This window comes from Sinohyriopsis cumingii, chromosome 14, assembly GCF_028554795.1.
Source record: "Sinohyriopsis cumingii isolate HCF-2022 chromosome 14, ASM2855479v2, whole genome shotgun sequence".
In the NCBI taxonomy this organism is placed as follows: Eukaryota; Metazoa; Mollusca; class Bivalvia; order Unionida; family Unionidae; genus Sinohyriopsis; species Sinohyriopsis cumingii.
In genome coordinates, this window is record NC_142974.1 from 113149862 (window position 1) to 113177596 (window position 27735).

Below are 27735 nucleotides of genomic sequence, written 5' to 3' on the forward strand. Positions count from 1 at the left end.
CATAGTTTTAGCATAACATAATGTAGTTTTAGGACTCGGTTGACATAGTTTTAGCATTATGTAATGTAGCGTCAGTCGTTGAATCTCGGCCATATGCAAATTGGAGTTAAAGATACAGGAAGAGGTTGACAGCCATATAGCTAGAAAGACCTTGGGTTTGTCTAATTAGAGTCCAGTTAGTTACAGAATTTTGAGAATTCTTTGGATGCACATTTTTTGTTTTATAATTACCCTCCTTTATGTTGAGTTTTGTGTTATGTCTTCATTTGGTTAATAGGTTTGTCTCCAAATAATAAATGTAGTGTAGACAATATCTTGTTTCACCCTATCCACTCAGAAAGCATTATACAGGTCCATTACTAATAAAAATTGTTTTAGTCTATATTTCATCATGCAGAGGTTTAAAACAAATGTTTCACATTATCAGTTTTAAGCTATTTTTTATATCACCATTTTATGTTTTAAAACAAATTGGATGAAGAAAATAATAAATATCAATTTTTTTTTACTTTAAAAAAAAAACTTTTGCTAATATTTCATGAACATGTACAAAACCATTACTTTCAAAGTAATTATTTTGGATACAGTCCACTTGTTTCTTTTGCCAGCTTTGAGCCTGACTAGTCAGGACAAATAGAACTTAAAATGTCAAGTTTTTACATGATACTATAACTTCTGGTCAGGAAGATGGTAACATTTTGTTTCCAAGCTGGTACTGTAGCACATCTTAAAAGATAAGCAGTATTCACTATCAACTGAGATATTTCAAGATAGAATTTGGGGGATTACCAGCGGAAATTGGGACTGCCAAGTTGCCCTCATTAATAAAGCAGAGACCACTCCAGTGGCCTAAGTGGTTAGAGTGTTCGCCTTGGATACAAGAGGTCACAGGTTTGAAACGCCTGAGTCATATCAAAGACTTAAAAAAAACCTGTACTGGCAGCTACCTTGCTTGGCTATTGTTGGTGCATGGATTTGTGTTAACATTAAGTCAGTACATTTAGCTCAGTTTTTGGATACAATGGCTATTGTTGGTACATATATTTGTGTCAACATTAAGTCTGTACATTTAGCTCAGTTTCTCTGACATTATTGCATGTACAGTCACGGTTGATGAGTGTTGATAGTGGAGGGCATAACTCATCACAGGAAACTTTATATCACAGTGACCTGTTTTTCATGCACCATGGACCAATGCTCTTACTGCATATTTGGAATATGCCTTTTGGAGCATGTGAGACACAGTATTTCCTGTGTCTTATTTCATATACTTTAAGTAATGGTTGAAAACAAAAACTGTTTCAATAATCATTAGTCAATACATGTACATTTGATATGTTGATGTGGTTTGCACAGTTTTATATTTCTTTTCAGTCTAAACTTCTGCTGCTGCAGTGGGTCAATTACCAATGCTAAACAAGTATGGAGCAGTCAAATTCGATTCTACAGTTCAGGTATAAAATACTTTACTTTTTCATCAGTTTATTAAATCTTATATAGACTTGTATATTAATTTAATCTTTTAAACATTTTCAATCCTTCCCATTAATATTGTTGGCTCTGGCGGCCTAAGTGGTTAGAGTGTCCGCCTCAGATGCTGGATGTCGTAGGTCAAACTGGCCGAGACATACCAAAGACTTATAAATGCTTCAAGCAGCTGCCTTGCTTGGCACTCAGCATTAACAGGTCAGTGTTAGGACTGGTCGGCCTGGTGTCAAGATAATGTAATTGAGTAGGTGGGTGGGACATGATGCCCCAGTGCTAGATATCATTATAACCTGCTACACTGCAGACATCATAGCAATATGACTGAAAAATTGTTAAAGCTACGTTAAAATTCCAAATCACACACACACTCATTTTATGTTATATACCACAGTATTCATTTGATCTCATATACTATATACATGTATAGTACATGTATTCATTTGATCTCATATACCACGGTATCCATTTGATCTCATATACCACAGTATTCATTTTATATCATCACTACTGATGTTTAGGTATCATACTATCACATCACCAAACCATCATATGACAGTGTAGAACAATGGTACTAAGATAGACTCCCTGAGATGATTAGGAGTGAAACAAAGTAACCTTCACAAATCAGTGATATTCTGTCACATGTTACAAAACACAATTGTTAAATTGATTATGACATGGGTAATTTCATTTTGTGGCAGCATTGGGCAGAAAATTTTATAGAGAGCTTTGATCAGAGCAAACTTGGCGGGCATAGAATTCATAAATTTCTTCCTTCTTTCCTAATTAAGTTTATGTTTAACTTTTTAAAGATAATATAGTGTATATTGTTACAATTGCAGTTATAAATGCTTGAGATTATATGTTTGTTTTGGTTACTCTGTTCTTGTTATTTGTTGTTTTATGATTATCAAATTAGTTTGATTGCTGACATGCTTGCCTTGTAATAAGTAAAAGTTTCGGTGAACATGGTAATATTACATACAGTGAATAATCCATATAAATGGCATTGGGATAATTAATGTTTAATTTAATGTATATGCATTTTCATTACTCATTTTGCTTGTAGGGAAACTGCCTCCATGTATCAAAGTTACTCTTCCTGCCCTGTCACCAACAATGGAGAGAGGGAATATCATAAATTGGCAGAAAAATGAAGGAGACAAGGTTTCAGAAGGTGACTTACTGGCAGAGATCGAGACTGACAAGGCCACCATGGGATTTGAGTCTTCTGAACAAGGGTACCTAGCAAAGATTATAATCCCAGCTGGAACCAGAGATGTCAACATTGGAAAGGTACCTTCTTTATTAAAGATATTTTATCATTTTCTTGTGTAAAAAAGTTAGTTTGCAGAAAAATGCAATTTTGGTGTTTGATCGGAAAAGTTCATATAGTGAGGTAGACAAACAAAAATTATGGGGCCCCATATGAGTGAATGGTCTAAAGCATTTACTGTTATGGATGACTGCCATCTCACCTCAGTCCGCATGGGTTTGAGTCTTGGGCTCTGCCAAAGTGATTTGGTGAGAAAGTTTGCCAGTAGCTTCCTGTGGGTGGGTGGGTGGTACTTCCCAGTTTTTTCCCCATGTTCTTCCTCCACTAGTTATACTGGCTGCCATGTATAGCCTGTTGTGCTGAAAATGGCAATAAATCCCACTACATGTTATTATAGCAGCATGCATTTGATTCAGAATGAAAGTGGTACTGATCTAGCCTCAACAATGGTCAACTTGAAAGTTGTTTTCATGGCACCGATCATATGAATGGTTGCAAAATTGATGATTTTACAAGTTTTGACTTAAGCCCTTTACGCAATATTTGATTGGATTTGAATGAAAATGTTGCAGATCATACCATCAACATGTCCACATTTTCATAAAGAAGTCTTGAAAACTAGGCCTAATTGGCATTGGGGTCATGTCAAGGTCATTGCTTACATTTTTGTATCTATGACTTTGTGGTTAAGTCAAGGTCATTGCTTGCATTTTTGTGCCTAATGAGCTATGAGGACAGTGACTTGTACAGATGAAAATGAATTTTGACCACACTTTGAATTCTTTTTTGCAATCCAATAAAGAATTTGATAACACATCAATATTAGTTTTAAAGGAGACTAGAAATCAAAATTTTCCTTTTACGTATGTAATTCTCTACAGATTTTAATTTGACTGCAATGTTTATAAATTAAATATCATAAGCGGGTAGTGATTATATTGCGTGGAAGATACCACGATTCCGTAAATTGCTGAGTTTTTCCGAGTTTTTATGAGACGACAGATCACGTGGTACCGTGACGCTATACTAGCCAGTCCTCGAATACAAACATAAACATTGGTGAGTGAGGCAGGCAGGAGACCACATTTGGGTTGCACATTCAAATCTGCAGTCTGATATAATAGTTTATGTACTGTACTGGTAAGTGCTAAAAGAAGTTTGTTAGGCACAGGCCCCAGGCTGGTGACTTAAATAAACTAAAGTCCTGAATGAAATTCCACAAGCCCGGACAGTTCATACCTGTCAACTCTCAAGCCGGGAGAAAAACCTCCCGATTTTGGGGGTATTTCCTCATCTACCTCCCGATCTTGTAATATTTCTCAATTTTGCGCAGCGAAGTCCCGATTATTACATTATGTCTGTCAATTTTCATTTGTCAGAAGAAAAAAACCCAACCCCAAACCATTTATAAATATAACGTATGCAGTCCACAGTCTAAACTGCCACACTGCAGACATCGTAGCGATATGACTGAAAAATTGTTAAAGCTACGTTAAAAATTCAAATCACACACACACACACGTCTAAACCCGGCACTGGACAAAATAATTAATATCATACAACAGTTTTTTTCTTCTTCAGTAAATAGAACGTGAAGATTAAACATTATTCAAGTAAATTTCAGATGTTTTTAAACAACTACAACAGTACTATAGTAAAAAAAAAAATCAAAAGAATAAAATTGTCACCAATTAGCTTAAATGTATGATCACTTTGAAATTTTCTTTGCAAACAAAATCGCATCTCCATTTCCGCCAAAGAAACTCGGCCAGTTAACACCTGACATTCCTCTACCGTATATGAAAAGTTTAATTACCATGATTAAATTACAAGGAATAAAACAAAATATATCATGCAGTATATGTGGCCCTAAAGAACTAATTCTGAATAAATATTTTATTCAGCAAACAGTGTTACATGCATTAAGACTTAAACCTAAGGAAATAAGGTGGGGCATAAAACTTGAGGAAAACAGTTGCCACATGTACGGTAACTTGTGACTGCAGATTTGAACATAGATTGAAGTCCATGGCATTGTAAGTAACAACAAAATAGACATCTTTTATTTGGTAATCAATTGCTGGTGCTTACACATAAACACACTGTCGAACATGGTTTCTTTGAAGTATGTCCGAAGGGCAGACCTTTTCACAAGATCAATGCAAGGATAAGGATTATGTTCATTAGTCACACCGGCTTTATTGTTTGCGTACTTAAATCAAAACTTTAGCTATTTTGCAATTTAGCCAGAACTGACCAGAATATGCAAAAGGGGCTTGTCATGGGGGAATAATAAGGTGTATCACAGGGAGAAAAGGCACGTCAAATGGGCGGTCGCACATTGGGCGGGGGGGGGGGGTCGATAGTCCCCCCCCCCCCCCGTTCTATTGTCAGACAGTTAATGTGAAACTTTGACCTCTTTTTTTTTTAATCGCTGCTTTTTAAACTGCCCAAGGAATAGTTTTATATCAGTTCCAATTATTACAGATTACCGTTTATGCATACTACATGTATACAATGCATTTTTTGTAAAAAAAAAATTTAATTTTTATAAGATTACTGAAAATTGTGTTTTCTCGAAACACGACAGGTTTAGAATCTTATTTTTAGCAAAGCTTCCATTTGATTAAAATCAAATCTAAATTTCACCATTGGACAGTGGTGATTTGATTTAGATTGTGCCGTGTTAAGGCATGTATGTCAACATCTTGAAAATACATTTACTCATTTCACCAGTGCGATCAAAGTTTCCTCAGGCAAACAATTTTTGTTTTGACAAGCCTGACGGGCACCTCACTTTGAATACAGGATGGGCCGTAACTAAAACCAGAAGGGGCCCAGGGTTTCGGGCTATCAGATTTGTTTTTAGCACTGCTGTTTTAGATAAAGATATGTGGATTGATTGTTGCATTTTGTGGTCACTTACTCGTCCTTCTGCCTATTTTCGTAACTCACACGTTTAACACTTTTCCCAGGATTTAAAATGTCCAAAGGTATGTCTGGAACAGCGCCAACTTTTAGTCTAGGCCTAGCATTTGCGTATCTTTGAGCTGCCATTTTTTCATGATCACTCTCGTAACATTCCTTTGAGAAATGTAACGAGCACATAGTGCTGTATGGTGTGGCTTTGAAATCGACTCATTTGTAATAATGTACCCATTCTTTCATTATGCCTTTATCTTTCGGAAAAGAAATTTTTTTTATGTCCACAGGCTTTTCTTAATGTTCTATTACACCTGTAAGCAACGCAAAACGGTATTGTCTTTTACTCGGGCAACTCCCACTTTGGCTGCTGGAGTCGCTACTATGACGTCACATCCCGAAAGTAACCGAATAGGCGCGGAAATTTTGCATACAAGGTCACGGAAATCCAGCTCCTAGAAGATAGGCCAATATTTAAATATTGGCATTACGGTTGCAGATGATACTTCAGAATAAGGTTTTCTGCTATAGTACTTTTATTATTATTCTATATTTCCATTGGTTTCTGGTCTCCTTTAATGTCAAAGTTCCTTCCTTAGACTTTTATATGTACTGGCTTTTATGCATTTTTAAAACTTACTTTATGGATATTTTTGAACAATGCCTTGAAGGATACCATTTCAGTAACTTAAGTGTGTTGTTTTCCTGATAAAAAAATATTGTTTATAGATTGCCAAATTCACCTTGTATATCAGCATTGTTTGACACAATGTACTATGATCAGGAATCAAGTCAGTTCCCATGGCAAAGACTTTTGTACTACACTTACAGGTATTTCATGATCATGTTAACTTACATCTGTGAAAAAATATTTTTTTGCCAAATTAGGGATGTTGGATTTTCTCAAGAATATTTTAGATGATTTCAGTTCTAGGCTTTTGTACAAAGAGAGCAGAAGAAACTGACTTACTGATCTTGGATTGCTTTAAATACCTTTTGGCCGGTCCCTTCGAGGGACTCTTGTTATCTAACATTACAGTTGAACTTCGAAAAACTGGTCAACATTTCTCCTGTTTCTTTCTGTTTCAGTTGTTGTGTATTATAGTTGAGAATGAGGGAGATGTGGCAGCGTACAAGGACTATGTACCCCAACCAGGAGACGATCAGAAATTTGGTGTCAAAAGTGATGCAGCTGCCCCGCCTCCAGCAGCTCCAGCAGCCAAGGCTCCACCGACCACACCACCAGCTCCACCCAAAGCACCTGTTGCTGCACCTCCCTCAAAGTCCATCCCTATTCCTCAGGCTCCACCCACTCCCAAAGTGGCTCCAACCTCTCCACCCTCTGGAGGTAGGATATTTGCAACACCATATGCAAAGATGTTGGCAGCTGAGAAGGGGGTAGATCTCAGTGTAAGTATAAGACAAAATGATTTTATTTATTATGTAAAGTGTATGTCAGTATGTTCATGCAAGCACATTTACTAGTCTTTAATTAAATGTTGTTGTTCAGAAATTTGATACTAATGTAGTTTAGCACAGTTCTGTTTAGTTACTGTTGAATGTTCAGTGTCTTAAAAATTATTATAAAAAAATCTCCGAACTTATTTCGTTACTATAGACTTTTGGTATTCAAAAAATGAGAATGTCATGTATGACCTTAACAAGGATAGGGTAATAATTTTTTTAACACACACAGCTTTCATTGTGACATCACAGAGTACAATATTCATTCCATTTGGAATGGCACTGTGTGGCTGAATGGTCGAAAGTGTTCACCAATACGGATCACTACTGTCTCAGCTCTGTTTGCATGGGTTTGATTCTTGGATTTGGCCAATGTGGTTATGTGAGAAAGCTCAACAGTAGCTTCCCATGGATGGATGGTTCTTCCTGGGGTTTCCCAGGTTCTTCCTCCACAAGTTATACTGTCTGCCATGCATGGCATATTTTGTGTGAAAAATGGTGTTAATCCCCACAATAACAACAGCACTTCTGTTGGATCATATCTTTAGGTTAACCTCATCCCAAAATGTCTGCATGCTTTATGCAATTCCATATGTATTATTGGGAGAGGGGGGCGCATACATATAATGACCTTCCAAAGACTGTGGATGCATGAAGATAATAATGAATCATCGCCATTTAAAGGTATCTGGAATAGAAAGTTTACCCATTACTGAAATAGTTGGTACTGAACACAAGCATAACTTATGTGAATTGTACTTTAGTTTTAGGAATGACTGGTTGGTTGGTTGAATGTTGGATTTATATCTCTGTAATGGCACATCAACACATAACAGGCTAAAGTGTAGTGCCTTTTTCAGAGACACAGCATTGTATGACACCACTTAGTCTGGGCTGGATTTGGACTCACTTTTCTCTGAGTCTGGCACACTAACCTCTATACCATTGAAGCTCCTGAGATGAATGTAGGAAAGGTTTGATGATCAGAAGAATTGACTAAGGGTGGACGGATAAATTGAGAGATAAATGCAGATACTTTTTTGAAAATTACATGTAAAACTAGGTAAGATGAATAACAAATTTGCTTATTCCTAAGATCTTTTTAATCTTGTGTCCAAAGTGTCATCAGTCCCCTGGAAAGGTGATCTGGGCAGTTGTCAGATGACTGAGTCCTGAGACTTATGCATCCTAGAGAAATGTGATAAAATAGATGATAGGTGGTTATTATTCATATTATGAAGCAGTGAAGTAAAGGCAATGGCTTGCAACTAGAAAACAAGGGAAAAAAATTCACTTTATATGCAAGGATTGGGATTATTTGCACATCATCTTAAACATTGGAAATAAAGTGTTCACTTTTCCATCAGTGGTGACTGACTGCACTGTGATCATTATCAACAATGTTAAAGCCTTCCATTGAAGTTTTTGAAAGTCAAGAATCATTTACATTAGATGTTGCACTCAACTAAACTGATAATACCAATTAAGGTCTAAAGTGTATGCTGTAGCGGAATTGGAGTTCCGGTCTCACATGCTGAAATATCACGGTGTACAATGTTATAGCTCATTCCATACTGCATCATTAATGATATCTGTATCTGTAGCTCTGTGATTTTTCACATCGTCTTTAAATGTACATAATATTGCTTAATTTGTTTCATGAACATTTGTATTGATAAACAGTTTAAGACTTGGCACTCATTACAGGATGAAACAGGGCAATATATGTATGTCAAATTCTTTGATGCCACCATAACCTGTGGAAGTGTCAGTTTCTTTATTAGGGATTGATCATTTTTTCTGTTCAGCCATAATTTTGTTGCCTCCCCTGATTTCTTTCTTGTATGAAAAATTTACTTTTCCAGAACTCATGATGTACATGGCAGATTACATGTACATAGAACAGTCTTTTTCAGCGTGTATTAAATGAATGGTGTTGCACCGTATGTCAGTATAAATTGTGTTTATATCATTCATGCATCACAAATTCGGTACTTTTAACTATATTTTGAGATGCTGACTTAAAAATTCAATGATAAATGAACATGGATATCATTTGTGATGCTGTGTTGAATGAACTATAGAGTTTTTTGTCAAGGTATATGAAGTTCACATATTTTCTAACTCAGCTTCTGTGTTTATGATGATGTTACCATGGGTTTCAAGTTTATGTGCCTGAAGTTTCAGTTATTCTTGTTTTGCTTGCTTAAACAGAAATCATTGTGAACAGTATTTAAGTTTTACATTATACTTTTTGAAGGCAAGACATCGCTAACATCTGTTACTTCATTCACATTAAACTTGATGACGAGATCACTTAAGGTCCAAAATTTGTTGCGGTAGGATAGGAGCTCCTGTTTTTTTCTACTTAAATACAAAGGTAAACATGTCTCACCTGATTGAGCACTAAGGTGAACATGTCTTACCTGCTGGAACACTAAAGTAAACATGTCTCACCTGATCAAGCACTAAGATATACCTGTCTGTCATGCTTGAGTACCAGTCTGAGAGTAAACTTGTCTTGGCTGCTTGAGTGACATGGTAAACATATCTTGCTTGCTTGAGCACCATGGTAAACATGTATCGCCTGGTTGAGCACCAAGGTAAGCTTGCCTGCAGGCGATACATGTTTACCATGGTGCTCAAGCAGGGGACTAAGGAAAGGAGTCTGTTTGCCTTGGGATGCGACTTTTGACAATGTTCTGAGTAAGGTAATGGACATTTTAGACTTTGAGGGTTGTTATGTATATTTTATGCTTAAGTTTGGTCCATGATTGAGGATTGTGGATGGAGGTTTTGCCTATCTGCCTTTTGTCATAATTGTAAGTAGAAAACTAGATGTTTACTAAAATTTGATTTAACAGACTAACCTTGTTTATGAGTTAGTGGAATTTTCCATTAGAATTGCAGAACATTATGTTGTGTTGTAGTTCAAGGGGGGTATTTGTTTATATATGGGATTAGATAAACAATAATCCATTCCTGTTTTAAGATCAGTCTCTGAAATCCATATATCAGATTTTATAGTTGTATTCAAATCTGTTGCAAGAAGGAATCATTGCTTTAAGTATTCATTGGAATTATTAAGAGCTTATTAAATTGGGATTAACATTTTACATTGAGAACTTGTTCAGTGACATTCAGGATTACATCATTGTGTTACATCAGTGCATTCAAGACTTGGAATTTATTCAGAACATTCTGCATTTTTGGACTTGTGACATTTGAGATTTTTTTGGATTAAATTCACAATACTGTGTTTCTTAAATTTTTGCTTTGTAACTTAGAGAAATAAGGATTTGATTTTACTTAATTTGTTGGTTTCATATTCTTTGTTATTTTATGACCTAGAGTTATAACAATATTGAATAGTTTGATTTGATTTTTTAAGAAATTTACCTTTTTTGCCTGCATATTTGTTTTGGATAGCCTTTGTAGCATTTTTATATTTTACATAGGGCATATTTATGGAATATGTTTTTGTTCATAGATGGTGGCAGGTACTGGACCAGAGGGACAGATCAGAGCAGGTGATATTCTAAACTTCAAACCATCTGCAGCTGCACGTGTGGTTGCTCCTGCACCTACTCCAGTAGTGACACCTGGTGCTACATACACTGATATTCCTTTGACAAACATGAGACAGGTGAGAATTTAAAAATTAGTTCATTCAAGTTTGAAACGTCCTTGCATTTTAATTAATGCCTATAAATACCCTAGAATTCTGAACTGTGTTCTTAACTGTGGTTCAGTATCTGTTTCTGTTATACCATCCACTTTATTGTATCTCAAATGACTTAGAGCCCAGAAATAGGGTACAACCTCATGACGTATAAGCATATCACTATTAATTAATGAGCTAAAGAAGTGCTGAGTTGTTATTAGTTTTTTATTTCTATATAAGCTGACTTAATATAGCAGAAGTAAGTAATATACATATCAGTAAAAAGTTGGATGTTCTGGAGATAAAATGCATCTTGACATATTGGAAAAAAATGTCCCTGTGCAAAACAATTTGAGGGTGATACAATTAGTGTAAAACAAGTATCACTTCAAAACAACTTATGACTTGTGGGTCTTACACACTTCAAGATTAAATAGAGATATTAACAACCTGTGACTCATCTTGGAATGTTGCTGTCTAATTTGGCTTATTGGTTCACTCATATATCAGAATGTGAGAATGTTTATACAGACAGTTTATGGCTTTTAGTAACCGAGGATACATGATTCTCAAGGATGATAAACTAATCCATTATAAATTACCATATTCTTATATTTTTTGTCATTACATTCATGTTTTCCAGTGTATAGAATTGTGTAGAGATTACTATATTTTCATTTTCCTGCATGGGTAATGTTGTTTTCCAGTGGAGAAAATGGTTGAATATAAGTCTTTCACCATGAGTCTGTTGTTTTACATTACTTGATGTCAGAATAGCATTTTGACTGGCCTAACACCACTTTGAACTGTTTTTATGATGTTGTGATATATATCCTGACATTATTGTCTGTGATAGTATTTGCACACCCTCCTGTTTATTTGTACCCTGTAACTGATTTTAAAAACAAGAAGCATCAAGGATATAACAAATTATTTCGTCTATTCATCAGTTTATTATTTTTAACATGATTGTTGCCTTAACACTCTCAACTCACAGTTTAATGTCGTTTTCTGGTTTCAATTTCAGTATATATAAAAAACTGTGTTGTCTGCAGCATATATTCTGCGACTAGATTTAATATTTCTTGATCAAATGTAATAAATAAAAGGAAGAGCTCTTATGTAGACCAGTTCTGCATGTCCCATTGCCTAATTTATCTGAGTTTTAAACTATTTTCAAATTTGCACCTGATTCATCACTTTATTCTGAACATTACATCTTCTCTCTAACTATTCAAGCATTTTGTCCATTTATAAATTACCAACTTCATAATGTATGCTTATAGCTAGGAGTATGAAGGAAATAATGTCTCATAATGTGTTGATGTTGGCTAGGAAAATAACATTCTCATGATGAGAACTTTCCTATCCTGTACTGATACATTTGAATAAATTTAATTTTGTCCCAGTTCACTTGGTGTTAGTAGACTGAAGTAGTTTAATTTATGGGTTTTGACTCTTTGAGTACAAAATAATTACAGCATTAGGACTCTAAAGATATTACTTACGGACACAAATTCAAGGTTTTTCAGCCCAGGAAAGTCACTCTATTCCTGGACAATTATTATCATGCTTTTTCTAAACACAGAAAAGTGTTATTTCTTAATTTTATATGGCACTTTTTGAGGGAAAGGAACTTTAAAAATATTCAAAATGCTTAATTTTGAATTGTTTCTCTTTAAGGATGAGTATGTTCCTGAAAGTTAAGTGTAGTGTTTCATAAACACAACTCTAATGAATACTAGATGTAAAAGAAACACTACTTCATGTTCCCTTACAAGAATCTTGTGCAAATATGCATCAAAAATTGAGTCATGTATCATGTCCTTCAATCATTACTGAATACAATGTTTCTTCCTGCAGGTCATTGCCAAGAGATTGTTAGAATCCAAGCAGACAATACCCCACTACTACTTGACAATTGATGTCAGCGTGGATAATGTACTCAGGTACGAGAATAATTCTCTCTTACACAGGGACCATCTGTGCAAGTGTGTGTTTGTGTGTTTTCCTTGATAATTCATGCTGGATTTCAAAGCATTCTTGCATATGACATAGTAAATTTTATTTATCTGCAAGTATGTCAGGCATTATTATGTACTGACTTTTTAAAAATTAGGTTACTCTGACATATGCCACATAGTGAGAAATTTTAGTGGTGGAGAGATTTTGCCAGATTTCAGAAAAATATCCAATCACTATTGATTACCTTAAATAATATAACCTCTATGGATCTACCTTCACTAAAATATAGTCAAAAATAAAATCCAATTTACGGAATAAAAGAAAAATCACAGAAATGAAACTTTTGCTGTTAAGTCTGGATAATTGGCTCATGATGTTTGATATGGATCCAGGTTTCACAATAGCTTCAGTGGAATTGGTCTGAGAACCAAACAGGCTTTATAGTAGTACCTTAAATGTTTTAACTGCACATATTTTTCCATGTAAAGCTTAGTCAATTTGTTGATTGTCATTTTTTTAATGGCATCCATCTACCAATACATGTTAAAGATGAAGGAAAAAATAAGCCTCCTAAAAAAGATTTAATGATCAATACAGAAGAATAAAAAGGTGCAGTCACATTGTTCTTAATAAAAGCAGGAATGGACACAATTATGCTTATTGGACACTGTATGTGATTTTGAGTATGTCGTGGTGGGTGAAATGATTGCAGCAACGAGAAAGAGGAAAGAAAAAGGTTGAGAGATAGCAACAATACATTGAGCAGCATAGGGTTTGGAACTGAAGGTTTATGTATGCTTTAAAACCTTTTCAGATGAACATAATGTTTACAGTTGATGCATCTGGTTGGAATAAAAAATTTTTAGAATAAACTTTTTCTAACTTGACAATAGTAATATATGATATTTTGTTACACCTTACTCAAAACTGGTCAAACGTGTGCAAAAAAATCAGATAAGATCTTGTTAGAGGTGGGAGGTATGGTATTATTTTTTGTCTTGCTCACTCCTGACGTCACCAGATATAATCTTTGATCGGAACTTGGAAATGTTGTTTTGGTTTTTCTCACAAGAACTAAGTGGATACCATGTAGCTAAGTTTATTTACTTGTAAGCTTAGGTTTTTCACTAAAACACTAAGAATGTGTAATACCATGGCTACCATCTGTCATCATGGGATTGTGTAATACCAAGACTACCATCCGTCATCATGGGATTGTGTAATACCAAGGCTACCATCCGTCATCATGGGATTGTGTAATACCAAGGCTACCATCTGTCATCATGGGATTGTGTAATACCAAGACTACCATCCGTCATCATGGGATTGTGTAATACCAAGGGTACCATCCATCATCATTGGATTGTGTAATACCAAGACTACCATCCGTCATCATGGGATTGTGTAATACCAAGGCTACCATCCGTCATCATTGGATTGTGTAATACCAAGGCTACCATCCGTCATCATGGGATTATGTAATACCAACCATCCGTCATCATGAGATTATGTAATACCAAGGCTACCATCCGTCATCATGGGATTGTGTAATACCAAGACTACCATCCATCATCATGGGATTGTGTAATACCAAGACTACCATCCGTCATCATGGGAGTATGTAATACCAAGGCTACCATCTCTCATCATGAGATTATGCAATACCAAGACTGCCATCCGTCATCATGGGATTATGTAATACCAATACAACCATCCGTCATCATGGTATTATGTAATATCAAGATTACCATCCATCATCATGGGATTATGTAATACCAAGGCTACCATCTGTCATCATGGGATTATGCAATACCAAGACTGCCATCTGTCATCATGGGATTATGTAATACCAAGACTGCCATCCGTCATCATGGGATTATGTAATACCAAGGCCACCATCTGTCACCATGAGATTGTGTAATACCAAGGCTACCATCCGTCATCATGGGATTATGTAATACCAAGGCTACCATCCATCATCATGGGAGTTTGTAATACCAAGGCTAACATCCTTCATCATCGGTTTTGTAATACCAAGGCTACCATCCTTCATCATGTGATTGTATAATACCAAGACCACCATCCTTCATCATGTGATTGTTTAATACCAAGGCTACCATCCGTCATTATGTGATTTTGTAATACCAAGGCTACCATCCGTCATCATGGGATTATGTAATACCAAGGCTACCATCTGTCATCATGGGATTTTGTAATACCAAGGCTACCATCCGTCATCATGGGATTATGTAATACCAAGGCTACCATCCTTCATCGTTGGTTTTGTAATACCAAGGCTACCATCCTTCATCATGGGAGTTTGTAATACCAAGGCTAACATCCATCATCATGGGATTATGTAATACCAAGGCTACCATCCTTCATCGTCGGTTTTGTAATACCAAGGCTACATCCATCATCATGGGACTATGTAATACCATTGCTTCCATTTGTGATCATGGGATTATGTAATACCAAGGCTGCCATTCATCATGGTGATGGGAATGTGGAATACCAAGGCTACCATCCTTCATCATGAGATTGTGTAATACCAAGGTTGTGCCCATCATCGGATTGTGTAACACCAAGGCTACTGTCCTTCATCATGGGTTTTGTAATACCAAGGCTACCATCCTTCCTCATGGGATTGTGTAATACCAAGGCTACTGTCCTTCCTCATGGGATTGTGTAATACCAAGGCTACTATCCTTCATCATGGGATTGTGTAATACCAATGCTACTATCCTTCATCATGGGATTGTGTAATACCAAGGCTACCATCCTTCCTCATGGGATTGTGTAATACCAAGGCTACTATCCTTCATCATGGGATTGTGTAATACCAAGGTTGTGTCCATCATCGGATTGTGCAACACCAAGGCTACTGTCCTTCATCATGGGTTTTGTAATACCAAGGCTACCATCCTTCCTCATGGGATTGTTTAATACCAAGGCTACTGTCCTTCCTCATGGGATTGTGTAATACCAAGGCTACTGTCCTTTATCATGGGATTGTGTAATACCAAGGCTACTGTCCTTCATCATGGGATTGTGTAATACCATGGCTACCGTCCTTCATCATGAGATTGTGTAATACCAAGGTTGTGTCCATCATCATATTGTGTAACACCAAGGCTACTGTCCTTCATCATGGGTTTTGTAATACCAAGGCTACCATCCTTCCTATGGGATTGTGTAATACCATGGCTACCATCCTTCATCATGGGATTGTGTAATACCAAGGCTACCATCCTTCATCATGGGTTTTGTAATATCAAGGCTACCATCCCTCATCATGGGAATGTGTAATACCAATATTTATAATATCATGGCTACCGTCCATCATAATGGTATTGTGAATACCATGGCTACTGACCATCATCATCACAGTGTGTAATACCAATCATGCCATCCTTCATCATGGGTTGTGTGATACCAAGGCTACTGTCCTTCGACATGGGATTGTGTAATGCCAAGGCTACTTTCTTTATCATGAGATTGTATAATACCAAGGCTAGCGTGCATCATCATGGATTGTGTAATTCCAAGGCTATATCCATCATCATGGATTGTTTAATACCAAGACTACCATCCTTCATCATGTGATTGTATAATACCAATATTTATAATGCCAAGGCTAGCGTGCATCATCATGGATTGTTTAATACCAAGACTACCATCCTTCATCATGTGATTGTATAATACCAAGACTACCATCCTTCATCATGTGATTGTTTAATACCAAGACTACCATCCTTCATCTTGTGATTGTTTAATACCAAGACTACCATCCTTCATCATGTGATTGTATAATACCAAGACTACCATCCTTCATCATGAGATTGTGTAATACCAATATTTATAATGCCAAGGCTACCATCCTTCATCATGAGATTGTATAATAGCAAGGCTACTTTCCATCATCATGGATTGTGTAATACCAATGCTACCGTCCTTCATCGTGGGTTTTGTAATACCAAGACTTTCTGGAAGTGGGTGTATATATTAACCAGTCACAGTAATTACGCAAAGTTTGTGAAGAAATCATAGCCAGTCAGATAAGATAAGCAGCATTCATGTCTTCAGTGCATTATATCATTCTCATATCGTAGTCAAATTAAGGGTAAAAACTTGTGCCAGATTGGATGATGTCTTCTGGAAAAATGTTTGAATCCAGGTAAAATTTCCCTATGTTTTAGTAGTAGCAGTCTTTTTTGAAAATGTAATGCACCCAGTTCACGGAAGCAGCAACATTTTGATTGGATGGTCTTCTTCTTTAAGCAGCTCTGATCATTTGAAACACTTCAGTCATTTATTTCAGCCAGCTGAATTTGAAAGCTATTGCATATAAGGAAGATATGAAGCAAAGGCCTGACTTGGGATGGTGAGGTTGTCACACTGCTTTCAGAGTCAGTCATTCGAGAGCACTTTAAAATGGTAAATCATACACCAGTGACATTAACATAATGCAGGGAACAAAATATGATAGATGTTTGTCATTTTTAGAAGCCTCGTATATTCAGATTTTATTCTCATTGATAAAAAAATATTTGATGGATAATTACAATATTATCTGGTGTATTGATGTTATTGAATGCTTTTTTTCTTCATTTTGTTTACATGTATAATATTGTGTTATTTCATCCTCAGGTTAAGGAAGGAATTTAATGAGATCTTATCCAAAGAAAATCAGAAGTTGTCAGTGAATGATTTTGTCATCAAAGCATCAGCCCTTGCCAGTAGAAAGGTACCAGAAGCCAATTCGTCATGGATGGGTGAATTCGTTAGACAGTAAGTACCAACTTAAGTTTTAAGAGACACAAAATTTTCTCCTTTATTTTTGAGTTTATAACTTTTGTACCATCCCTCAGTTTACTGTCTTGAGGTTTGTTCATCTGTCTGTACTTATGTACGTACATCTTTTCCAAAAACATATTTGACTGCATTTCTTAGCCTAACTGATCAGACGAATAGAAACTCAGTGGCACTTGACTTTATCTTCACCAAATACATTACTTGATCACATTAAGTTTAGGCAATACTCTGCTTCTTTTCAGCCTGCCATCGAAAACACACATGCACACAAAATTTACATCATATAGCTAAAGGGAAGTAACTCTTATGTGTTAACTCCCCTTGTTCCTGCCAGTTGGACACCAACATTACGGATGTAACGTAGCTGTTGCTTGCAACTATGAGTAGCACCTTCAGGAGTCCATTGAAGCGTATATTTAACTTCGACTATCCAACATTTAGTTTAAGTGGTAATAATAAGTAAACATTGTTAAACCTTGAGTAGAAAATATTCCTGGTGAATTTATTTTGTATATTTGCACCTATTTTACTGTATGTTATTGTCAGTATGATGTCATTTGGTGTAACACTGAAATTTTCAATAGTGTACTTGTATTGTGCTGTTATTGCATATATTATTATGCATATATTAGGTTGTCTTGGGAATGCAAGCTTTTCACATTTATGCACTTTTGCTTTGGTTCTCTTTCATTACTGAGATGTCAGGCAAGTGCTAGAAGTACAGCCACTTTAAAGTTCTGGAGGACAGCCATGAGAGTTTACCAGCCTGCACATACTGATTCTTCACAAATATAGCATGCCTGGAATATGGACAGAAAACTTTTTGTCCATCAGTTTGAAAAGGCAATATACTGGCTATGATAAAAGAGCACACTCCAAATCATTCAAGCATGAAATTTTGCATATTAGCTGAAATTCAAAATGTTTTATGGGGAACAGTGAGATGCTGTCCTCTTCACACAGATATAAAAAAAAACAGTACCTCCAGTGACCATCACATCAGATCCAATCAAAAACATGGCAAGTGATTCCTATCAGATACTGGAACTGCATATGCATTTTACAGCAAGCTCTGTCACTGAAAACATCAACCGGCCAGTTGGATGAAACTGTAACCTTTTTTTTAACACAAGTTGACAGCTCAATGGGTATAAGACCCTATACCTACCTGTGCATGTAACATGAAACATTGAAACCAGGTTTGCAGGATAATGATTTTTGCCAGTTTTATTGGCCAGCAAGTCATAGGTTGTCCTTCATATGCTAGCCTGGCTGCTGACCACGTAGTACAGTCGTCCAAAAAATCATGGTATGGTTTTTGTTGTCATGATTCAATCATCATGAACTGGCAAGCAAGCAAGCTGACCACGACTCTTGACAGTTACTACAGCAAATGGATTACAAATCCAGCAGGCCTAGTGGTTAGAGTGTCCACCTTGGATACAGGAGGTTGTGGGTTCGATTCTCGGCCGAGTCATACCAAAGACTTATAAAAATGTTACTAACAGCTGCCTTGCTTGGCGCTCAGCATTAAGAAGTTAGTGTTAGGACTGGTCGGCCTGTTGTCAGGATAATGTGATTGGGTGGGACATCATGCTATATGTCTGAGGCATGATGCCCCAGTGCTAGAGATCACTATAAACTGCCACACTGCAGACATCATAGTGATATGACTGAAAATTTTTAAAGCTACGTTAAAAATCCAAATCACACACACACAAATCCAGCAAAGTACCTAGATGACCGATATGCTTGACAAACCATATTCAGGATATCAGTACATGGCAGCTTGACATAAAAAATTCTGATATAGGACTGGCATTCCTTATCTGTACCACATTAAATGCTGGGCATTACTCAGACAGCACTAATAACATATTGGGCATGTAGAACCATGCCGATGAAAGTTCATGATTTGGCATCATCATTGCCATATGGAATGCTGTAGCCTTTGGACACTTTGCATCCAAAAATAAGGACAGTCCCGTTGTTGACAAACGGGAAGACAGACATGCCTGAACTTTATGATTCAGATATTAAAAGGACAGAATTTAGTTTAAGGTGGCAATCAAGACTTTTGCCTTTTTTTGGAATAAATACCCTTTTCCACAAGCAGTCATTCCTACCATCATAGCTAAGGCCTTGGTGAATGATGATGATGAAGACAAACACTGGTCCCTCAAACTCTTATCACAGTCCTCAAAGACTGCAGAAATTACTGGGTTTAATGCCACAATAAAGTTAAACAGATTAAGTAAACTTCCTGTTTACTTGACCCTCTGTCTCTGTTGATCTTTCACCAAGATGAGATGGTCAGAAGTGACTGTATTTGGGATTCAGTGTGCTGATTCACCAAGATAGTCAAAATGGTTGTTTACCACACAATTGTGATATTATTTTGTAACCTTGGTAAGAAATGAAGCACTCCTGAAATCTTCTCTCAAACCACATCCTGTGGTGACCCTACGCTTCCTTCCATATGATTCTCCCTTTCTGTTGGGGTGATGAAGAGGCAAGAAAGTATGCATCATTGGAGTTGGCCTTCAGTTCTCCATGCAAACCTCTGTCTCTGCACAACCATACCTTCAGAGGGACAAATGACACCAAAAGGATCACAGAGGTAATTCTCAACATCAGTGGCAACCTTTCCATAGCCAAGCAAGTTAGTATATGTGACCATATACCCACTAACTTCCTTGGGAGAAAGAGGGATAAGAAAATTTTTCCTACTCGCATGGGATGGTGATATATACTAAAAGTTGCTGAACAGATTTTGACTGACTTAAGCACAATTCATCCTGGCATATGGGTCTTTCTGAATTGGATAAAAATTATGATAATCAGTGATCAGGTTGAAGAGAGATACACTGGATAAAACCTGAAACCATTGTATTCATAACATATGCACTCTACAGCGTAAAAGATATTTTAAAATAAATCATCCTACTGGCCTAGATTTCTTTGCCAACTGTTCTTGCATTTGACTATTAGGCATTTACCAGCCACGGGAGTGGTATAAGGCCTACTTGTGCCTCTAGTTTTTACATTTATAGGCATTTACCAGCCAAGGGAATGGTCTTAGGCCTACTTGGGTCTTTAGTTTTTACATTTGTAGGCATTTACCAGCCAGGGAAGTGGTCTTAGGTCTACTGGGGCGTCTAGTTATTACATTTAAGAAGAGACTTGACATCAGTTAACCATTTTACATGGTGGAGATGAAACTTTAACAATTTTTTGCATTGCATATACAGCATGGGATGAAATTTAAAAGAAATGATCCTACTGTCCTAGATTTCTTTGCTAACAGTTCTTATATGGCTGTCGGCCAGATGTTAGTCTGGGGAGTGATCCAGGCTTTTGTTATTACATTGTTAGAGAACATGACAAGTTTACTATTTACATGATGTAGATGAAAGATTTAAGCCATATATAGGGACATTTAACATCAAAAGTTTGTTCATAGGTATATTAGATGAATAGGGATACATTATTGTGCAAGATTTTTGCCCAAAGAAATCACTATCATCACTTTTTGTTTATTAGGTATAACACAGTAGATGTAAATGTTGCAGTGGCCACTCCAGCTGGTTTGATAACTCCAATAGTCTTTAGAGCTGATATTAAGGTAGGTCATTTTTAATTTTTATGATACTGTTGTGAACGTCCTGTATTGAAAACTTTTGTTTTCTCAAAAGTGACCATAGTTTCTCACCTGATGAATGACCATATTCTTGTACCTGATAGGTGACCATAATCTTGTAACTGATAAGTCACCATAATCTTGTAACTGATAGGTGACCATAATCTTGTACCTGATAGGTGACCATAATCTTGTAACTGATAAGTCACCATAATCTTGTAACTGATAAGTCACCATAATCTTGTAACTGATAGGTGACCATAATCTTGTAACTGATAAGTCACCATAATCTTGTAACTGATAAGTCACCATAATCTTGTACCTAATAGGTGACCATAATCTTGTAACTGATAAGTCACCATAATCTTGTAACTGATTGGTGACCATAATCTTGTACCTGATAGGTGACCATAATCTTGTAACTGATAGGTGACCATAATCTTGTACCTGATAGGTGACCATAATCTTGTACCTGACAAGTGACCATAATCTTGTACCTGATAGGTGACCATAATCTTGTACCTGACAAGTGACCACAATCTTGTAACTGATAAGTGACCATAATCTTGTACCTGATAAGTGACCATAATCTCATACTTGACAAGTGACCATAGTCTCATACATGAAAAGTAGCCATAATCTTTTATCTGAAAGCGACCAGTCTGATACCTGATAAGTGACCAGTCTTATACTTGATAAGTGACCATATTCTCATACTTGAGAAGTGACCATACTCAAACCATGACATACATGATAGTAAAAGAGTTCTGTCCTGGTTGGTTGTCTTAAGTTTTGCGGCCACTTCAAAAAGTAGAAGGTATATAGGATTTACATTGTTCATCTATTTTTGTGTACATTCATCGGTCTGCTTTGTCACTGTGTTAAGCCTATATTTCAGTACACTTAAAACCCAAGTTTTTGTGTGGGTGAATGATGAGCCCATTTATCAATATACTTGTTGAAACCAAACTTGCAGTGTATATATATATATATATATATATATATATAAGATATAAATTGTTCATCTGCTTTTGTGTATATTCATCTCTAAGTTTTGTGATAAGCCTATATTTCAGACCACTAAATAAAACCAGTTTTTGTGTGCCAATGTATCTCTCAGTGAAACCAAACTTGCACTTTGGTTGCATCTTGGGATGAAGTTGTTTAGCAGTTAATCTATGTCACTGTGACTTAATTTCCTGTGTCATACAGAAGTCCCTCAAAATTAAGTCATTAGAATCTAACTTTGATGACCACTGCATGGGAGTCTGTCTTGAAATATCAGGTCTGGATTAAAGATCACTGCATAGAAAGACTGTCTTGAAAGATCATGCCTTGATTAAAGACCACTGCATGGGAGTCTGTCTTGAAATATCAGGCCTGGTTCACTGTATGGGAGATCAATATTTTTGAGAGACTACGCCTGGAAATCAAGTAACTATTGAGCTTGTGGTTTAGATTGAGATTTTGTTTCAACCAGTCACAAATAACATTACATTTGAAAGGTTATTTCTGATTGGTTAATAGTGGAAACAGAATATAAAACCAGACACTTGGCATTTTATCATCTCCAGGCCAGATTCTTAGTGAATTAATTATTTTGTTACAGATTATGATGACCTCTTTGTGGGATCACTCATAGTGAGATAAAACAGGTTTTACTGTGTTCAAATACAGATTGCCTAGTACAGATGTTATTCTTGTGTTAATGTATTCGGACTCAGAGAAGGCATTTTAATGAGGGTAGCAGCAAAGATGAATTATACACAGCAGAGAAAAACAGTACATCATGACCAAAGCAAGGGATATATCTACTCAATTATTTCTTGGTACAGAATCAGAACCTTTTTTATATACTTTAATTAAATACGGAAATAAAAAGTATGTATTGTTACAATGAATATTGTTAGATCCAAAACAGCAAGACTTGATCATTTACATTATGTATTGTTACAAGGAATATAGGAAAATTCATAGAAATTTAAAGAGTCCTGCTACTAACACTGAGAGAGATTTCTTGAAAATAGCAAGCAGTTACACCATAATGCATTTAAATTCCAGGGCCTTTCATCAATCATTTGTGATGTTGTGACACTCGCTGATATACCTACTTGAAAATAGTAGGCAGTTACACCATAATTCATTTAAATTCCAGGGCCTTTCATCAATCATTTGTGATGTTGTGACACTAGCTGATATACCTACTTAAAAATAGTAGGCAGTTACACCATAATTCATTTAAATTTCAGGGCCTTTCATCAATCATTTGTGATGTTGTGACACTAGCTGATATACCTACTTGAAAATAGCAGGCAGTTATACCATAATTCATTTAAATTTCAGGGCCTTTCATCAATCAATTATGATGTTGTGACATTAGCTGAAAAGGCAAGAGAGGGGAAACTTCTTCCACACGAATTTCAGGTAGTATATCTGAAAACAGTAAATGTAAATAAAAAAGATAGGATACAGATCTTTTCTAACATTACCATTTTAAGCAGACCATACTAGAGTATAGACATATTATTTGATCGTTAAATTTCATTGGTTTATCCATATACAAATATGATTGTGGTAGTCACTGGTGTACATGAATGCATTAATGTACAGTACAAGGTTGTGCTAGTCAAGAGTGGTGTACATGAACGCATTAATGTACAGAATAAGGTTGTGGTAGTCAAAGTGGTGTACATGAATTTATTAATACACAGGATAAGGTTGTGGTAGTCACTGGTGTACATGAATGCATTAATGTACAGGATAAAGTTCTGGAAGTCAGACTGGTATACATGAATGCATTAATGTACATGATAAAGTTGTGGTAGTCAGACTGGTATACATGAATGAATTAATGTACAGTATAAGGTTGTGGTAGTCAATGGTGTACATGAAATCATTAATGTACAGGATAAAGTTATGGTAGTCAGACTGGTATACATTAATGCATATAATAAGGTTGTTATAGTCAGAGTGGTGTACATGAATGCATTAATGTACAGTATAAAGTTGTGGTAGTCACTGGTGTACATGAATGCATTAATGTACAGGATAAAGTTCTGGAAGTCAGACTGGTATACATGAATGAATTAATGTACGGTAAAAGGTTGTGGTAGTCAGTGTACATGAATGCATTAATGTACAGGATAAAGTTGTGGTAGTCAGACTGGTATACATGAATGAATTAATGTACAATATAAGGTTGTGGTAGTCAGTGGTGTACATGAAATCATTAATGTACAGGATAAAGTTGTGGTAGTCAGACTGGTATACATTAATGCATTAATGTACATAATAAGGTTGTTATAGTCAGAGTGGTATACATGAATGCATTAATGTACAGGATAAGGTTGTGGTAGTCAGACTGGTGTAAATGAATGCATTAATGTACAGTATACGGTTGTGGTAGTCAGAGTGGTGTACATGAATTCATTAATGTACAGAATAAGGTTGTGGTAGTCATTGGTTTACATGAATACATAATTGTACAGAATAAGTGTTTACATGAATACTTTGTTTTCTAAATTGACCCAAGTAGTTTTCTTTGGCCTTGTACCAGCATGAAATATAAAATATTCATGGTTTATTGATGAATATCGAATTGCAGCAAAATAAAAGTTGTCATTGTAATCATTTCTGATGAATTACCAACTCATCCACCATTGGGTTCTTTCATGCTTGAAATTCCAAAGGAACATTTACCAGTCCCATCACAAGTAATGTGGGAATCATCATGTAGTTGTTGAAAGTTACATTCATCGAAAATCTGTTATATCACATTTCATAGGGGAGACCCTGTGTTCTTTTGTTATTGTGATGTTATTTTAATACATTGATCCTTCTATTCTTTCAGGGAGGCACATTTACAATATCTAACCTAGGAATGTATGGAATTAAATCATTCTCAGCTGTTATCAACCCACCACAGGTATGTGAATGTGCCCAAATGGTATATTGGTAGTAGTAGGGTTTATATTATACACCGTTTGCATAGTTTTAGTAATTGTTAGAATAGATATAGTGAGACTTTTATATAAAGAACACACACACACCCTCATTCAGTCATACTTTAACATCACTGCATGAAACCTTCACTATATATGGTATATGATCATTGTAACCAACAGAAGGTCTGGTAAAATGGTTAAATGACAGAAGGTGCTTTATTAAATCTTTGTGGAAGAAAGAGTACAAAAATGCTTCTCCATATTCTTTCATAACTCAGAAACCATTCAAAGTTTTATGCAGTTGATGCATGGATTTTCTGATAGCTCATGATGTGCCGTTCATTTTGTCAGCTTCATTTTGATAAACGTTATTGCATTTAGTCTCGTTTAGAAGAATTATGGACCCAAGCTTGCTCATCCTGCTGACTTTTTGATCTGTCAGATACACCGTTGATTTTAACCAGATTTGAAATGTAGCTTCAGATAGATGAAACCTTGAGTGAGCGTGATCTCCAGTCATCTTTGACATTATTTACAAGAGTTATAACCCCTGCCTGCCAAATCTCCTAACTTGGGTTCACATAGTATATCTTTCCTAAGCTTTGCTGGTTTCAACAAAAATTGGCATACAGCTTTATTTTGATAAAACCTAGTGATTTAAATTTCCAGTGTTCCACATTGGACGAGTTATGGCCCCTAAATACCTTTCATATCTTTCAAAATTTACTAAGGAATGTTGTATTTAAGACTTTATAAAATAACTGAACTCCTGGGATTCCATGTATTTAGTGGTGGATCAAAAATCCAGTGATGTTATAAAGTGTTGCCTGACCAGATTTAATGTACCATTGACATCATGTAATGCATCTGAGCTGTCTCATTTTGTCTGGTTACTTTATATCATACTTGCTGAGATTACAAAACATGCTGAGGAAACAGTTGATGGAACCAGTCCATCTTTTTATGTACTGATGCGTAATGAGTACGAGTTGTGAGGTTCATTGTAATAGATGTTGAACCTTGACAACCTTTGATTTTTCTTATTCTTCCTTGTTGATTACTTTAAAAGAAAATCAGTCTGAACTTTATTTGCTTGCATTTTTTATGCATGATGTAGCTTAGAAAGTTTTTATAAAAAATAAAATAATTGGAATAATTTACCCTTTAAACTTTACCTTCTTTGCTTTTTATATAGTGCTCCAATGATGACCTAGGGATCAAAATATTATGGCAATGAAATATTCTGAGTACAAATTATGAAGCAAAGTTTCATTTTAGTTTGATTTTGAACATGATGGTTTAAATTATTGCATTATGATGGCCGAGAAAGTGTGCATAAAATGGCAGGCCAAAATACGCATGCATGAAATGGAAGCCCAGAAAAATTTATCTATTAATCAACAGCCCAGAATGTGTATCTATTAATCAACAGCCCATAATATAAATATATGAAACAACAGTTCAGAATATGTATATATGAAACAACAGCCCAGAATATGCATGCATTAAACAACAGCACAGAATATGTATTTATTAAACAGCACAGCATATTTATATATTAAACAACAGCACAGAATATTTATATATTAAATAACAGCCCATAATATAAATATATGAAACAACAATTCAGAATATGTATATATGAAAAAAACAGCCCAGAATATGTATGCATTAAACAACAGCACAGAATATGTATCTATTAAACAGCACAACATATATATATATTAAACAACAGCACAGAATATTTATATATTAAACAACAGTTCAAAATACATATATGAAACAACAGCTCAGAATATGTATACAGTGGAACCCCACTATAACACGATAATTGGGGTCAGAAAATTGGATCACATCAATAGTGGGGTTGCGTTAATGAGGGGTTTTACATTATTTTACTTTTTCCAGAAAACAACTCGTTGGCACATATACGTGTATTTATATCTCATATATATGATGAATATGGTATCAACACTGTTTACTATCATATCATTATGGCATGCAAGTTCATCCATAATTCATGTAATTCCATTGAAAAATTGCACACAGATTTATAATATTCAATATTTTTTCCCAGATCATTGTGTCTGAATTCAACATCTAATATGCAGCATGAACAGATTATTAACACCATTTACTTGCTGTCTGATATTGTACTGTGGGGGCTTGCAGTTAATCCATAATACACGTAATTCCGTTGCAAAAGTTGCATACATATTTAAACTATTCAGTAATTTGGTCACAGATCATTAGGTGTCTGAATTCATTGGGAAAGATTAACAGCAAAATTAGGTCAAGAAACACAAAGGATGAGTGCGGTTCATTAAGTTCCAGGGTCTATAAACGGTGTCTGTAGAAATTTCATACTGCTAAAATGTTCTCATATGCATTTTCTGTGTACATTAATCCATTGTAAATTTCCAATAATTAACGCTTGTACACCTATTTGTTTGAACGACTATGGCAAGAATTATTAACAATCAACACATGCTTTCAGCGTGCATATCACTTTTACTTGATTTTGTGAATATGGAAAGAAATGTACTAATCATTGCGC

General features: G+C 35.7%; 1 protein-coding gene across 1 annotated transcript in view; it reads left to right on the plus strand.

Moving 5' to 3' along the window:
- LOC149784625 (dihydrolipoyllysine-residue acetyltransferase component of pyruvate dehydrogenase complex, mitochondrial-like) overlaps positions 1-27735 on the plus strand; it is a 38607-nt gene that overhangs the window by 5685 nt on the left and 5187 nt on the right. Inside the window, exons 2-10 of the mRNA XM_089932693.1 lie at positions 1375-1454; positions 2558-2784; positions 6776-7096; positions 10641-10796; positions 12678-12763; positions 17430-17570; positions 21138-21219; positions 23578-23658; positions 25085-25159. Of these exons, the coding sequence (XP_089788819.1) occupies positions 1375-1454; positions 2558-2784; positions 6776-7096; positions 10641-10796; positions 12678-12763; positions 17430-17570; positions 21138-21219; positions 23578-23658; positions 25085-25159 (1249 nt within the window). The remainder of the gene's footprint in view (positions 1-1374; positions 1455-2557; positions 2785-6775; positions 7097-10640; positions 10797-12677; positions 12764-17429; positions 17571-21137; positions 21220-23577; positions 23659-25084; positions 25160-27735) is intronic.